The sequence below is a fragment of the Littorina saxatilis genome, linkage group LG16 (assembly GCF_037325665.1).
Source record: "Littorina saxatilis isolate snail1 linkage group LG16, US_GU_Lsax_2.0, whole genome shotgun sequence".
Classification (NCBI taxonomy): domain Eukaryota; kingdom Metazoa; phylum Mollusca; class Gastropoda; order Littorinimorpha; family Littorinidae; genus Littorina; species Littorina saxatilis.
In genome coordinates this window covers 30896066-30913598 of record NC_090260.1, presented here as the reverse complement: position 1 = coordinate 30913598, position 17533 = coordinate 30896066, and the positions used below count along the sequence as shown (strand labels likewise).

Genomic DNA, 17533 nt, shown 5'->3' with positions numbered 1-17533 from the left:
AACTGTCCGCCGGACACGACAAGTAACCTTTATTCAAAGGTAAATTTAACGAACAACTTTGGTTCCAATGGCTTACCTTTTTTTCAATCAATCAATCAATATGAGGCTTATATCGCGCGTATTCCGTGGGTACAGGGATTTTTTTAAATTTTTATTTTATTTTTATTTTATGCAATTTATATTGCGCACATATTCAAGGCGCAGGGATTTATTTATGCCGTGTGAGATGGAATTTTTTTACACAATACATCACGCATTCACATCGGCCAGCAGATCGCAGCCATTTCGGCGCATATTCTACTTTTCACGGCCTATTATTCCAAGTCACACGGGTATTTTGGTGGGACCGGCACGGTTGGCCTAGTGGTAAGGCGTCCGCCCCATGATCGGGAGGTCGTGGGTTCGAAACCCGGCCGGGTCATACCTAAGACTTTAAAATTGGCAATCTAGTGGCTGCTCCGCCTGGCGTCTGGCATTATGGGGTTAGTGCTAGGACTGGTTGGTCCGGTGTCAGAATAATGTGACTGGGTGAGACACGAAGCCTGTGCTGCGACTTCTGTCTTGTGTGTGGCGCACGTTATATGTCAAAGCAGCACCGCCCTGATGATATGGCCCTTCGTGGTCGACTGGGCGTAAAGCAAACAAACAAAAAAATTTGGTGGACATTTTTATCTATGCCTATACAATTTTGCCAGGACAGACCCTTTTGTCAATCGTGGGATCTTTAACGTGCACACCCCAATGTAGTGTACATAAATCCAAACACAAAGAGACTGCCAACGTTCCAAAATTCAGAATAAAAAAACAAGAAAGGTAGGTTGTTGGAATGTTTGTTATTGACAAAACAATACATTCACAAATATATCGACCCAACGGTCTTTTAAGGTCTTTTAAGGTCTTTTTTACATTTAGTCAAGTTTTGACTAAATGTTTTAACATAGAGGGGGGAATCGAGACGAGGGTCGTGGTGTATGTGTGTGTGTGTGTGTGTGTGTGTGTGTGTGTGTGTGTGTGTGTGTGTGTGTGTGTGTGTGTGTGTGTGTGTGTGTCTGTCTGTCTGTGTGTGTGTGTGTGTGTGTCTGTCTGTCTGTGTGTGTGTGTAGAGCGATTCAGACTAAACTACTGGGCCGATCTTTATGAAATTTGACATGAGAGTTCCTGGGTATGATATCCCCGGACGTTTTTTTCTTTTTTTCGATAAATACCTTTGATGACGTCATATCCGGCTTTTTGTAAAAGTTGAGGCGGCACTGTCACACCCTCATTTTTCAATTAAATTGATTGAAATTTTGGCAAATCAATCTTCGACGAAGGCCGGGGTTTGGTATTGCATTTCAGCTTGGTGGCTTAAAAACTAATGAGTGAGTTTGGTCATTAAAAATCGGAAACTTGTAATTAAAATTATTTTTTTTATTAAACGATCCAAAAACAATTTCATCTTATTCTTCGTCATTTTCTGATTCCAAAAACATATACATATGTTATATTTGGATTAAAAACAATCTCTGAAAATTAAAAATATAAAAATTATGATCAAAATTAAATTTCCGAAATCGATTCAAAAACTATTTCATCTTATTCCTTGTCGGTTCCTGATTCCAAAAACATATAGATATGATATGTTTGGATTAAAAACACGCTCAGAAAGTTAAAACGAAGAGAGGTACAGTAAAGCGTGCTATGAAGCACAGCGCAACCGCTGCCGCGCCAAACAGGCTCGTCACTTTCACTGCCTTTTGCACTAGCGGCGGACTACGTTCAGTTTCATTCTGTGAGTTCCACAGCTTGACTAAATGTAGTAATTTCGCCTTACGCGACTTGTTCTTCTTTCTGACTGCAACCCTCTTAATTGTTTGTTTTGTTCTTCTGTATGCGTATACATCATGCCATCTTCACTTAAAAGACTGTTGGGTCGAGATATTTGGGAATGTATTGTTTTGTCAATTGATAATAAAACGTTCCAACAACCTACCTTTCTTGGGGTTTTTTTAAAACCTTTTTTGAGTTTTGGATCCCGATACGATCATTATGCCGGTTTTTTGAAAGGGGGCGGTGCGCGACATTATTTCACGAAGAACAAAATAGACTCTTGCCCACAGGGTCACAAGACTTATTCCAAAAATAAGCGTTTTCGTGCGCTTCGCCCCTCTGGGAAGCCAACAATACCTTAGAAAAGTTCAGCAAATCTCACAAAGAAAAAGAAAAGTGTTTACTACTCTAAGGCATGTGAAAAGATCGCCCCTGCAGCTGGAAGCAAGGAATTGTCATTCGAAACGGACCATAGATTACGACATTTGCATTGACCTGATTAGCATATCGACGAAAACATGATGGCTGACGCGCCGGCGTGAAAGCTTTATCTGTCCCAGAAAAGGTTTCGCGTGAGACGTTGTTGCGCATTGTGCAGGCTACGCCAACTTCGCCGAGTGCAAGATGGTGTTTGAGTCGCTGGTGGTTGACCTTATCAACCGCTACCTTGGTGACTTCGTGGAGAACTTGGATACTTCCCAACTCAAGATTGGCATTTGGGGAGGTAGGGCTGGAGTGCAGAATGTGTAGAGCTGTAGTTGTAAGGTTGCAGCTGCTGTGGGAGGGATGCGACAGAGTGGTAACGCATCACCCATGTCGCCTGTAGCCTGTAGCCGTGCAACACTTTACGCATGCATGAGCACCACTGCTCATAACGTTTTGACACAATGAAAATTCTGCTTTTCTGCAGTCTTAGGTGTTTTAGTGCGTAGTTGGTCATGTTTCGCTTCGCGCGTGTCAAAAACGAAAGCAAGAAATGAAATTGACGAGGACGTTCGAGTATCGCCGGTATGGTTGGCGCTCATGCATAAATAAGCATGCAACCACTGAATCAGTGCGCGCAGTACTGTTCATGCCAAGAGCAACTGAAACGGCACTAGAAAGAATTCTCCTGAAGACTAATTTCAAATGCTATTATTGCTTTGCTTCAAGGCATTATTGAGGAAGTTTGACGCGGAGGTTTGACTTGAGTTACTTCCCTTCGCTAGTCTTGTGACACTGGCTCCGCTTGATTGGAATCCGGGCGATCGCCCGGGTGCGCCCGGGTGAAGTATTTTCAATCAAGTACAATCGGGTCATCAACCGGCTTAAGCCGGCGGGCTAGCCCGGGCTAGCCCGCCTCGCCCGACCAAAACACATCGGCTGATGCGAGATCAAAATGGCCGCCACGGGTGGAAAGTAAGTGAATCTTTTACTTCTGAAGAGAAAGTTGTACCTTCAGGCCGTGTTCACGCTTCTGTGCTTAATTATTGGGTTGAATCTAAGTACTCGTGATTGTTTAAAGTGTGTTTTGGGGCTTAGATAGGATTCATTGAAGTAATTTCAAGTGAAGTTGAATGTGAATCGATGACGATTCCATGCAGATGACTTGTCAAATGACAAGATCACAAGATTCGAGGCTTTTGACCAGTCAGCCAGTCCCTTCAATTGGTCAATATCTTGCAAACCATTTCAACCGGAGATCAAACATAATTATGTGTGACTTCCAATATATATGTGTGACTTCCAAGCATTCACACTCCATATTGTAGGCGTACTCCGCATCACTATCATCACTAAAGAACAACTCGTCCAACAGCAACAAATTGGCAGCCATGTTTATGGCCCGATTGCGCTTGATTGGTACTTTAAATCAAATCGCCCGCGTCACGTGGCGGGCGATCGCCTGGTCGCCCGCTTTGAATCCCAATCAAGCGGAGCCAGTGACAAGCTGTTGGGTCACTCTCCTGAAAACTGGTCAGATGTGTGACTTGAGTGCCCAAAAATAAAGTTCGTCAAAATTGAAATATTTTGGTGTGTTTGGTTTGTTTAACATCTCAACTTTCCAACACAAGGTTTTGAAAAGCAAGATAAACTTTTGGAAATGTTGTAATTTAAGATAATGTGTTGAAGGTTGCCTCGTCTCGCGTGAAACACAGGACACCATTAGAGGCACATTTTTACTCTTATCATAAAAAATACAAGTGATTATCATGCAATTTCCAATGAGATACAATAGAAATTGCTTCATAGAAGTACCAGAAGTTTCAAAATATACCATACACTTACATAATGGGGGGATTACTATGAGGACGCCAGATCAACAATTTCCTCATTCACAGAAAACCTTTCCAGCAAGTGATCAGAAATTGCTATCTGCAAAATTGTATGATTTAAAGAATCTCCATGAATACTTAAACAGGACTATGGACATACTTTGAAAAATCTTGGTAATACATGCAGATATTCATCAAATGACACAGAACGTCTCGCGTGTAACCATGGACACCGCAAACAAACACAGACACCAATATCAGTTAACCATGGGTTTATTTCAGTCAAAACGAAACAACTTTTTATTGAAATGTGTGTCTGCCACGTCTGTCAAGAGTTGGGACAGGCAGCACCTCAACTACTTCCTCAAACTTCACAAAAAATATCTCCTCCACAGCAGGCCACACAAACGATGATCCTTGTTTCCTAAGTAAACGGACAACCACCCCATTCCCATCCAGTGTGTCAATCTGTGGACAGACAAACGAACCTTTCTTAAAATAGAAAAATTAAAAATAGTAACTGAAAAGGTTTACATCATGAATTAAAAATACAAGGAGCAAGTGACACCAATAAACTTGGAAATGTCTACCTCAGAAAAGCAGACAACTGAAGCTCTCCATTCATACCAACTAGGGGTAATTTGGTACTTGAAATAGTCATGTATAAATGTAATTGATTCCATATGTAACCTGCACTTACCATGCCATGGAAAGACTTTGCTAGGAATGTCTGCACAAATCAGTATGGATAAAGAAAATTAAAAAAAATGACTGCATGCAAGCAAAGTCATTCCAGTATAATAAGATTAAGATTAATGAAAAACATGTTAAAACAATCATTTACAGTAGAAACGTACCGGTCTCTCTGATCTGCTCCTGGATCAGCATTGACTGGACTGGCAGAAAGGATAGGAGCATTAGCAGCATCCTGGCATCTGAAAAAAAAAGTATGCAACAGTTGGAGTCAGATATTTTAATTGCTACCACAGCTTTACATCGCACATTGAGGTACATAACAGTGCATGTTACAACCGTCAAGATCCCAAGATACACACATTGGAAATCAGAGTGGTTCTGTCCTGAACACATCCTCGTAACACAAAGAAACAACAAGTCGCGTAAGGCGAAATTACTACATTTAGTCAAGCTGTGGAACTCACAGAATGAAACTGAACGCACTGCATTTTTTAACAATGACCGCAGTGAAACTGACGAGCCTGTTTAGGGCGGTAGTGGTTTCGCTGTGCTGCATAGCACACTTTTCTGTGCCTCTCTTCGTTTGAACTTTCTGAGCGTGTTTTTAATCCAAACATATCATATCTATATGTTTTTGGAATCAGGAACCGACAAGGAATAAGATGGAATTGTTTTTAAATCGATTTCCGAAATTTAATTTTAATCATAATGTTTATATTTTTAATTTTCAGAGCTTGTTTTTAATCCGAATATAACATATTTATATGTTTTTGGATCAGAAAATGATGAAGAATAAAATGAACGTAGTTTTGGATCGTTTTATAAAAAATAAAATTTTAATTACAATTCAGATTTTTAATGACCAAAGTCATTAATCAATTTTTAAGCCTCCAAGCTGAAATGCAACACAAAGTCCGGCCTTCGTCGAAGATTGCTTTGCCAAAATTTCAATCAATTTGATTGAAAAATGAGGGTGTGACAGTGCCGCTTCAACTTTTACAAAAAGCCGGATATGACATCATCAAAGACATTTATCCAAAAAAAGAAAAAAACCATCTGGGGATATCATGCCCAGGAACTCTCATGTAAAATTTCATAAAGATCGGTCCAGTGGTTTACTCTGAATCGCTCTACACACACACACGCACAGACACACACACACACCTATACACCACAACCCTCGTCTCGATTCCCCCTCCATGTTAAAAAATTTAGTCAAAACTTGACTAAATGTAAAAATGACTACACGCTGTGTAAAATCTGCTCCAGTGCAAATGAAAATGCCAGTATCTGTCATAATTTCTGCCCCGCACGCATCGCTGACACCGCATGCGGAAAGCAGCAATGGCGTCTGCTATACGAACGAGACAGCTCTGGCTATGATGAGAGATTCAAACGTTATTTCTTGAGATTCTCAACAAAACAAATGAACCTGAACCACATGATCTAATCTTCATTTAAAAAAATAGAAAACAAACTAACAAGAGGCGCAAAACAATCATAAAAAACGAAAACTTCTTTTCACGTTGGACTGTACCTAGATCTACTCTACCCATGAATTTGCCACTTGGTTGCGTTTTTCTGACAGAAAGGCATTTTTTTTCGAATTCAGTTTGTAAACATGACAAAATCATATTAGTGGTTTAAGTTCTACACGCAAAATAGTAAAAATAGAGCCGTCGTAAAGCTCAAACTTACCTCAAAGGTTGTGATCACATGTACCGTCTCGCACGTCTGTCGTCAACTTTGGCGCGGACCCCGCAACAACAAAGTTTTCCTGCGTCTAACCGCGTGCTCGATTGTACGAAAACACGTTTGCACCGTGTAACCCCCACAGGGACTCCCTTATATTCATGCGCGAATGGGTTGAAAGATCGCAAGTTTGCCAGAAAATAGTTCTGCAATGTGCTCACACGTATCGCAAATTTTCGGACACCACTTGCAGATCTATCAGAACATCTCATTAAACTTGCTTTACAGACTCAACTTGAATCTCATTCAATCGCGATTAACGACATCGAATATTTTAATATGTCAGAGTAGAATTATCCATCCCCTGAAACAGTATGCACAAGTTATGTTTGGGCATGGCGTTGAAGCTAAAAATAGGACACCAGGCGTGACGTGCGAGACGATTGTTTCTACATGGTCAAATGCAACCAAGTTATTATCAAAAGATCGTTTGGGCGCATCGGGCGGGTGAAATCAAATTCATACACAGGAATTTGCAACAATTGTAGAAAAATGTGTTATCAAATGGGTAAATTTGAGGCATGTGTATGTGCAGAGATAGCATGTCACACTTTCGAATGGAAAAAAGTGGCGATTTCAGAGCTTCTGCAGTGCAAAGCAAATCACAGAATTTACAAACGCTTTAGTTCTTGTTCACACTGTTGCTCCAAATAACACTGAAGACAACAAAACACATAAAAATAAAGGAAAGTAATTATGTTGTTGTTTATTTAAATGTTTTTGTACGCTGTCCCGACTGACCAGTTTCCAGGAGAGTGACCCTGTTATTTCTTTCAAACCACACAATAACAAAGTAGGACAAGCATTCAGTTCATAAAAAATTACGGTTACTGTTTCAGGGTTCTGTACTGTTACAGTTAATTAGCATTACAGTTACACCAAATAGCTGGACAAGCCAGTGTTTGTCCTCTTCCAAGACTAACATTTTTTTCTGCTAACTTGTCAGTAACAGTTAGGTACTCAATCAATCAATGAGGCTTATATCGCGCATATTCCGTGGGTACAGTTCTAGGCGCTCTGCAGTGATGCCGTGTGAGATGAAATTTTATACGGCCAGTAATTGCAGCCATTTCGGCGCATATTTACCTTTCACGGCCTATTATTCCAAGTCACACGGGTATAGGTAGACAATTATTAACTGTGCCTAACACTTTAGTTTATGCAAACAAGGGTTTGTATAGCTGAGAGATAGTTGTAGCAGCAACATGGCACGAAAACAAGTCTGCGAGTGCTATACTGCTACGGTAGTTTCAACTCGAGTCCTGTGTGCACTGCAAGGGCCAACACACTTGTAAACAAACACAATCGTAGTATGGAACATGAAAAACGGTCTTGAGAAGTAAAAAAAGACCATGACACTTTGATGACTGCGCAGTGCGTGTCTTTGTTGACAATATTTGACCAACTTTGCACATGCTCTTTGAATTTCTGAAAGTACAGTGGATTGACAGGAAAAGAAAAAACTGAAGCAACCATGTTCAACTTGAAGTTAAAACTAACGCATGCACTATCAAATACTTGCATTTGAAGTATACGCATCTGAAGTACATAATGTACTCTGTCAATGTACCTCCATTTTAAGACCCCCTCCTTTTTCAGACCCAAATTTCTTAGATTTTTGGAGGTCTTAAAAGGGGGGTTCCACTGTAACACAAAACGTGATACAGTTCAAGAATAAGGTTATTATTTATTTATAGATCAAGTTAAGCGAAAGAGATTTCACTTTCAGTTTCATATAAATATAGATCTATGTGGCGTCTGGCATTATGGGGTTAGTGCTAGGACTGGTTGGTCCGGTGTCAGAATAATGTGACTGGGTGAGACATGAAGCCTGTGCTGCGACTTCTGTCTTGTGTGTGGCGCACATTATATGTCAAAGCAGCATCCGCCCTGATATGGCCCTTCGTGGTCGGCTGGGCGTTAAGCAAACAAACAAACAAACAAAAAACTGTATCTCTATCAGTATCACTCGGTGATTAAAAACCACTTTCACTTTCAGCAAGCAGAAACAGCACTACATCAGCACCCGCTCAGTCTCTTAAAATATTAGTGTTCTCATTCATTGTAAACATACACTTCCTTCTTTTCTGGGGCCGAAATGGGCGTTGTTTTCACTTGTGTACCAAAGGTTTCACTTTACTGCACATGCACTCAAGTACTAGCGGCAGCAATTACTTCAGCTTTGATATAATATTAAAACAGGAAGATGCACATGACTACTTGTTAGTCATACTTTGTTAGTCATACTTTGTTAAACCCCTTAGGCTGGTTGTCGCGACTTATATCGCGCTACTTTACGTATACTGTCACCTGGTTGTCACGACATATGTCGCGCTACTGGCTCAGTCTGTTTGGTCGGTTCCGATTACCTCCCATGGATGCGAAAACCTATATGACCGTTTTTCTTTATTTTTCTCTATGTTAATTCACCGGTGGCTATGTAACATGTGTTACAGAATTGCACCAGTGTAAGGGTTAATGTGATGGTGAGACATCGGGTGCTACCATTCTAGCCTGAGACTGTGTACTTTTAAATAATGACTCTATAAGTACTAGTACTGTCTCCTGTTTCTGATAGGCGAGTGGGGCGAGGAAGTACCGTTTCTTGGGCACATCTTGCCACGAGTGACGCTAGAATTCTTGCCTCAAACGCTAGGTAGCTTTGGGCTTGCTCGCTTGGCGAGAAAACATGGCGGCCACGCAGCTGCCCATCCGATTGGCTGTCCAAGGTTTTTTACCGACCAGTGCAGACGACCTTTTCGGAATCTACCAATGGCGTTTAATTCTTGCGTAGCTAACCATTAAACCGTTTCATAGACAATCTCGCCTCCTAGCTTCGCGACCGGCTAGCCGAAAGAATATCTCGCCTGAAAGAAACACGCGTCAGGTCTATAACAATAATAAGTAATTTTTAAACAAGTAGATGATATAAATTATAACTGAAGAAAGACTTGCAGAGAATGAGAGAGACTGGGTCAATAAGAAACAAAATAAAGAAAAAAATTTGCCTCAATGTTGCAGAGATTGATTAAAAAAAGTAATTAAAAAACCAATGTCTTTCCGCACCCCCACCCCCCAGAGAGCATGTATTTGGTTTGTGTATACAAACTGGACGGGCGCAGTGGCGTGGTGGTAAGACGTCGGCCTCCTAATCGGGAGGTCGTGAGTTCGAATCCCGGTCGCTGCCGCCTGGTGGGTTAAGAGTGGAGATTTTTCCGATCTCCCAGGTCAACTTATGTGCGGACCTGCTAGTGACTTAACCCCCTTCGTGTGTACACGCAAGCACAAGACCAAGTGCACACGGAAAAGATCCTGTAATCCATGTCAGAGTTCGGTGGGTTATAGAAACACGAAAATACCCAGCATGCTTCCTCTGAGACCGGCGTATGGCTGCCTAAATGGCGGGGTAAAAACGGTCATACACGTTAATTCCACTCGTGCAAAAACACGAGTGTACGTGGGAGTTTCAGCCCACGAACGCAGAAGAAGAAGAAGAAGTATAAGAACTGTAGTGTGTGTGTGTTGTCTGTTTGCAGAACTGAAAAAAAAGAAGAAGAGTAAAGCTGTGAACATTTTTGAATACATTGTACTGTGCCGCTTGTTCTGTTGCCACAATAGTGTGACATTGTAAGTTATACAATTTCTATGGTTGGCAGGGCCATAAATAAGAATAAGAATAAGAATAAGAATACTTTATTATCTCATAGAGAAATTCAGGGGTGGTACATAACAATAATACAAACAAGACATTGATTTTACACAAAACATATAGCACTATATAACATGGACATCTTTAAAGCACTGTGCTTTAATAATGGAAGGGCGCTGGTTCTGTGCCAGGCTTAGTTTTCGAGATAGGTGTGACTGACGAAGTACAGGACATCACATTCCAAATAAGCACGACTATGTTGCAGGTGGAAGCCGCGGAGATTGCATTTCTTCGGCAGGTTTCCGCAAAAATAGATGTTACACGATTTGCGCAAAACAGTTGAGAAGCAGACGATCTCTGAGATCTCTGTTCGTCTCGTGATAACGTTATTTTGTATAACGATTCACTCGCAAACTAAAGTATACAATTTGGTGAGTCAGTGGAAAATGTAAATAGAAATGTGTAATACAGACAAAGCAAACAAATAAACATGTTTTTCTCGTGAAAATGTTGCGTTGTGCGGGTGTTTGGGTGGCCACGTGATGTACACAAAGCAAAGTGCGGGACGGACTCTGCCCTGTGCTGTAACACTGACAAGTTCAAAACACGAGAAAAACGATTTCGTTATGCGGGCAGCCACGGGGGATCTATGTATTTTTCAAATGGTTGTAAAATAAGTCTTGTATTTATCACCGTACTCAGGCCCTGTTCTTTTTTTCGTCACACCTAAAACCGCTATTTCTTGTGAGCGACGCAGCATTAAAAGCTATATCCCCTTGATTGCTTTCTGTTTCTTTCAGTCCCATTTGAGTCTTTAATATTTTATCAAAAGGAAAACTAGTGGTAAGGCGTCCGCCCCGTGATCGGGAGGTCGTGGGTTCGAACCCCGGCCGGGTCATACCTAAGACTTTAAAATTGGCAATCTAGTGGCTGCTCCGCCTGGCGTCTGACATTATGGGGTTAGTGCTAGGACTGGTTGGTCCGGTGTCAGAATAATGTGACTGGGTGAGACATGAAGCCTGTGCTGCGACTTCTGTCTTGTGTGTGGCGCACATTATATGTCAAAGCAGCACCGCCCTGATATGGCTCTTCGTGGTCGGCTGGGCGTTAAGCAAACAAATCAAAAGGAAGACTAACAGTAACACTGTAACAGAAAGTTTCCTGGGTGAGTCAGACCTGCTGAAGAGGAAAAGTGACATTTGTTAATTCATAATAATTGTGATTGTCAGGGTGAGAGTAGATTGTATAGATATGAAATTCTGATTCAGAAGGACGCCATCTGTTGCCTTGGCATTGTGGGGCTGATACATGCCGCAGTGTAATACAACAGAGCTGAATGCTCAGCAGTTGGTCTTTGATCCTCATTTAGAAACTTCACACGTTATTATTATGTACCACACTGCAGACTAATGTTTATTTTTATTAACAAAAACATAACGTTGAACACCAAAGTAATCAGACTTATGCATAATTAATTTTTCAGAATGTTTGCATTTTCATTAATTAATAGCGCACAGATTTGTGCATTTTCGTTCTCACTCTCACTCTCAGCTCTTTTGTTCTGCAGACTTGCTCATTTTTGTTAACAGCAGACTTCTGCACACTGTGCTGAGGCTTGTGCATTTCAACCAGTTATGTTATGAACAGATTATGCACTGTAAAACTACCACTTTGAACATTGGATTGGCAATTTACCTGCAGTAACTGAATCAAATAGTCGGTCAGTCTCTGCACATGCTGTCAACAAAATAGAGCTTACCGTATTTGACGGATTACAAGACGCACCGTTTTATAAGCCGCACCCCCGACTTTAAACAAAAAAATTGGGACGAGCCACGTATAGGCCGCGTCACGATATTAGCCGCCGTCGAAAAAAATATAATCAGATCGTGTCAATCAATCAAAACAACCAGGCAAACGAAAGTACGGTATTTGGCAAAATCGGCTCCGAGAATAAACAAGTGAAACAAAGAAGAAAAGTGAAAAAGTTTGAAGAAAAATATCACACACACAATTTGTAACCAACACACACATGTAGTCCCGCCCGGAATAAGCTTTTTTGGGATGATTTAAGACTTTTGCGCACATTTCGAGCAGACGAAAACACAACATGGCGGTTCTCGCTCCTCCAACTATCGCGAGACACAAGAAAACGAAATCTCGCGCGCGTGAGATCCTGATACATCCGTTGTTTCTCTGTACGCTATCTTGTCACGACGACTTGTTGACAAACGAAGATTTGTGAAAGAAAGAGAAAAGCGCCGAGTCTTGAGTAGAGAGCTAATAAAGTAATGGTAATCGCTAATCGAGCGAAATGAAAATCCGCAGCGACTTCCATTAGGTGAATGCTATTCAAGTTTAGGTAACGTTTTAGCCGCATCTTTTTATAAGCCGCAATGCGATTTTTTTTTTTAAAAAGTCGCGGTTTGTAGTCTGTCAAATACGGTAATTGCGTGATGCATCCTCTGTGACAGCCCTACTGGGACTAATGTGAGCCTATTGATTATTATTTAACACGCAGGGAGATTGTAGTAAGCTTATGAACGCACAGGGAGATTGTAGTAAGCTTATGAACGCGTGACTGTGACCCAACTTTGCAGCACTTTTAGGACTCTTGATGTGAAAATAATTCCCTACAGCCCTCCCACCCCAACACACACACACACTGACAGACACTCCATTTTTCACGGCCAGCAACAATCTGATAAAATCAGATCTTAAAACTACATTGTAGTAACAAAAAGGGCAGGAGTCGTAGACATGTGGGTACATTTACAGACTATGCTGTATGCGTATGATATGAAAGTAGGGTCTTAAACAGTTAAAGGGGGCAGTCTTTAAAAGGGGGGGGGGGGGGGAGTAAAGAGGGGTCCACTGTAGAGCACTCTGATCCATGGTTATTTATTTATTTATATGGGAGATTTATATAGCGCTTGATGTTCTCTAAGCGCTTTACATATTAATTTCTGCCGTGTGAGATGGAATTTTTTACACAATATATCACGCATTCACATCGGCCAGTAAATCTCAAGCCATTACGGCGAATATTTACTTTTCACGGCCTATTATTCCAAGTCGCACGGGTATTTGGTGGACATTTTTTTTATCTATGCCTATACATTTTTGCCAGGAAAGACCCTTTTGTCAATCGTGGGATCTTTAACGTGCACACCCCAATGTAGTGTACTTGAAGGGACCTCGGTTTTTTTGTCTCATCCGAAAGACTAGCACTTGAACCCACCACCTGGGCTAGGAAAGGGGGAAGAAAATTGCTTACAATGTACAACAATCACGAGAAAGAGGTCTGCTAGATAGGCTCATAACTCCTATTCCTATACATTTTAGCTGTGCTGGTAAAAGGGTAAACATTATGATTGGCAGATTTCACTGCTTTGTTTTATTGAGTCACTTGAGAAAAAGTGACTCTATGTAATCGGTCAGTGTTAGTCTGTCCGGCCGGCCGGCCGTCCGTCCGTAGACACCACCTTAACGTTGGACTTTTCTCGGAAACTATCAAAGCGATCGGGCTCATATTTTGTTTAGTCGTGACCTCCAATGACCTCTACACTTTAACGATGGTTTCGTTGACCTTTGACCTTTTTCAAGGTCACAGGTCAGCGTCAAAGGAAAAATTAGACATTTTATATCTTTGACAAAGTTCATCGGATGTGATTGAAACTTTGTAGGATTATTCTTTACATCAAAGTATTTACATCTGTAGCCTTTTACGAACGTTATCAGAAAAACAAGGGAGATAACTAGCCTTTTCTGTTCGGCAACACACAACTTAACGTTGGGCTTTTCTCGGAAACTATAAAAGTGACCGGGCTCAAATTTTATGTGAACGTGACTCATTGTGTTGTGAATAGCAATTTCTTCCTGTCCATCTGATGCCTCATATAATATTCAGAACTGCGAAAGTGACTCGATCGAGCGTTTGCTCTTCTTGTTGACTTTGCAATAGCTGAAAACACCAGCCAAGAGTGAGTCTTTTGATCTAATACCGTCATGCGTTTGGTGTTTTCAGGAGATGTCGTTCTCAACAACCTCAACCTCAAGGAGAGTGCTCTGGTATGTATGGCGTAAAGTTGTTTTTGTTTTCCTTTTTATTTTAGTTTATACAAGTTTATACGTAAGTATGTCTGTCTGTCTATAATAATCCATCCAGGAGGTTGAAAGTATCAGTTCTTCTTAATGAAAAACATCAGTGCTTTAAACATATTTGATTTTCAGGATCACATTTATTTTTAAAGTCTGTTGTAAGTTGTCTGTTGTAGGGGTTGTAAGTTTTCTGCGTATTTTTGTTTGTGTGTGTGTGTGTTACTGTGTGTGTGTGTGTGTGTGTGTGTGTGTGTGTGTGTGTGTGTGTGTGTGTTACTGTGTGTGTGTGTGTGTGTGTGTGTGTGTGTGTGTGTGTTACTGTGTGTGTGTGTGTGTATCATTTGCAAACATATGACTGCATTATGATTGTTTCAGGATGATTTGGACCTACCAGTGAAGATAAAGGCGGGCCACATTGGTAAGTACAGGTAGCCAGGGCGTGTGTGACTGTGTGGTATAAATAGTATTTAAACATTTTGAAGTTTTGCTTCCTCTTTCTCTTCGTCTCTTGCCCATCATCTCTCTGCTTTCCTCCTTTTTTATTTCATACCCTCTCTTTTCTCCTCCTTCCTATATTCCCTCATTTTTCACCTCACTCTTTCGGGCGGGGATGTAGCTCAGTCGGTAGCGCGCTGGATTTGTATCCAGTTGGCGGCTGTCAGCGTGAGTTCGTCCCCACGTTCGGCGAGAGATTTATTTCTCAGAGTCAACTTTGTGTGCAGACTCTCCTCGGTGTCCGAACACCCCTGTGTGTACACGCAAGCACAAGACCAAGTGCGCACAAAAAAGATCCTGTAATCCATGTCGGAGTTCGGTGGGTTATAGAAACACGAAAATACCCAGCATGCTTCCTCCGAAAGCGGCGTATGGCTGCCTAAATGGCGGGGTAAAAACGGTCATACACGCAAAAGCCGTGGGAGTTTCAGCCCATGAACGAACAAATAAACAAACAACCTCACTCTTTCTTACTCTCTCTCGTCTCGTGATTGTGTCAACAAAGAATCATAAACAAGCGAAGCAATGTGCGAAGTTTTGAGAACGAAGTCGTCTGTTCATTTCAGTGCTGCTCATTTCTTTGAGGTGTCAGGAATCTGGTTTAACATAAAACCCTCACGTTTGTTGTTTGAATTGACATTTTTTAGCCTCTATAGATTCAGGAACATAGGACCACAGCGACACTCCCCAGAGGCCCTCAGGTTTTTGGGTGGTGTATGATTTACAAATTTAAAGCGCTTACATTCCTGTGGTTCGTAGATAAATTGTGTTGACAAATGTGTAATAAACAACAAGCTTCCTCTTGCATATATACTGTTCAAACAAGTCGCGTAAGGCGAAAATACAATATTTAGTCAAGTAGCTGCCATTTTTCAGCAAGACCGTATACTCGTAGCATCGTCAGTCCACCGCTCATGGCAAAGGCAGTGAAATTGACAAGAAGAGCGGGGTAGTAGTTGCGCTAAGAAGGATAGCACGCTTTTCTGTACCTCTCTTTGTTTTAACTTTCTGAGCGTGTTTTTAATCCAAACATATCATATCTATATGTTTTTGGAATCAGGAACCGACAAGGAATAAGATGAAAGTGTTTTTAAATTGATTTGGACAATTTAATCTTAATAATAATTTTTATATATTTAATTTTCAGAGCTTGTTTTTAATCCGAATATAACATATTTATATGTTTTTGGAATCAGCAAATGATGGAGAATAAGATAAACGTAAATTTGGATCGTTTTATAAATTTGTATTTTTTTTTACAATTTTCCGATTTTTAATGACCAAAGTCATTAATTAATTTTTAAGCCACCAAGCTGAAATGCAATACCAAACCCCGGGCTTCGTCGAAGATTACTTGACCAAAATTTGAACCAATTTGGTTGAAAAATGAGGGCGTGACAGTGCCGCCTCAACTTTCACGAAAAGCCGGATATGACGTCATCAAAGACATTTATCAAAAAAATGAAAAAAACGTTCGGGGATTTCATACCCAGGAACTCATGTCAAATTTCATAAAGATCGGTCCAGTAGTTTAGTCTGAATCGCTCTACACACACACACACACACACACGCACGCACGCACGCACACACATACGCACATACACCACGACCCTCGTTTCGATTCCCCCTCGATGTTAAAATATTTAGTCAAAACTTGACTAAATATAAAAAAGAAACGCATAGTTGCTACTTGCCAAATTTGTTTTATTTTTCGAAAAAATTAACAGAAAATCCAATATTTAGATTATTTGTTTGAAATTTGGTATGGACACAGTTGAATGCACACACAGTTCATTTGCATCTTCAAATCAATCAGTCAATCAATACGATTGGGTGCCGAGGCTGTCAAGTCAGTAGGGGGTGTGACTGCCTTGAGCAGCAACAACTGCCCGGCACCTTCTGGGCATGGACTGGATCAGATGCCGGATATCTTGCTGTGGGATGGTGTCCCACTCCTCCTGAAGTGCCTGCAATAGATCGCGGTGATTTGCCGGCGCTTCTTCTCGCCTGCGCACACGTCTGTCCAATTCATCCCAGAGGTGTTCTATCGGGTTCATGTCTGGCGACATGGATGGCCAGGGAAGCACCTGGACATGGTGGTCGGTGAGGAACTGGGTGGTGAGTCGTGCTGTGTGCGGGCGAGCGTTGTCCTGCTGGAATATGGCATCCTGGTCAGCCAGAAGAGGAAGGGCGTGTGGGCGCAGAATTTCCTCCACGTATCGCTGGGCAGTTATGCGCCCTTGGACGTGCACCAGGGTGCTCCTTCCAGCGGTATTGATCGCCCCCCACACCATGACGCCTCCACCACCATGAACGGGTGCCTCATCCACACAGTTGGGCGCGTAACGTTCGTTTACTCTCCGGTAGACCCTCCTCCGACCATCATGTCGCTGGAGCAGGAAGTAGGACTCGTCGCTGAACCACACGTGTCTCCAGTGATTCCGGACGGTCCAGTGAAGGTGCTGGTTGCCCCACTGCACTCGGTTCTGGCGATGGCGGCGGGTGAGGACAGCTCCTCTGTGAGGTCTGCGAGCTCTCAAACCAGCTTCATGCAGGCGGTTCCGCACGGTCTGGTCCGATAATCGGTGTGGCCCGGGGAGAGCCTGGACAGAAGATGAGGCCGACAGGAAACGATTCCGGAGGTGGCGGAGCCGTATGAAGCGGTCGTGAGCAGCAGTTGTCGCCCTTGGTCTTCCCGCTCGTGGCAAGTCAGCAACGGAGCCAGTGGCTTGAAACCTGACCCACAGTCTACTGATGGTGCTCTGGGACACGTGGA

General features: G+C 41.9%; 1 protein-coding gene and 1 long non-coding RNA gene across 2 annotated transcripts in view; one reads left to right on the top strand and one right to left on the bottom strand.

Annotated features, from left to right (window-relative positions):
- Positions 1-2328: 2328 nt before the first annotated feature.
- Positions 2329-17533, top strand: part of LOC138950809 (intermembrane lipid transfer protein VPS13A-like) — a gene marked incomplete at its 3' end in the record, with an annotated part of 220607 nt that continues 205402 nt past the window's right edge. Inside the window, 3 exon segments of the mRNA XM_070322526.1 lie at positions 2329-2533; positions 14189-14232; positions 14638-14680. Of these exon segments, the coding sequence (XP_070178627.1) occupies positions 2434-2533; positions 14189-14232; positions 14638-14680 (187 nt within the window).
- On the bottom strand, positions 4322-7275 carry LOC138950808 (uncharacterized). Its single transcript, XR_011450803.1, has 3 exons — positions 6459-7275; positions 4922-4999; positions 4322-4532 (listed from the first exon to the last, which is right to left on the bottom strand). It is a non-coding gene; the product is annotated as an uncharacterized lncRNA (long non-coding RNA).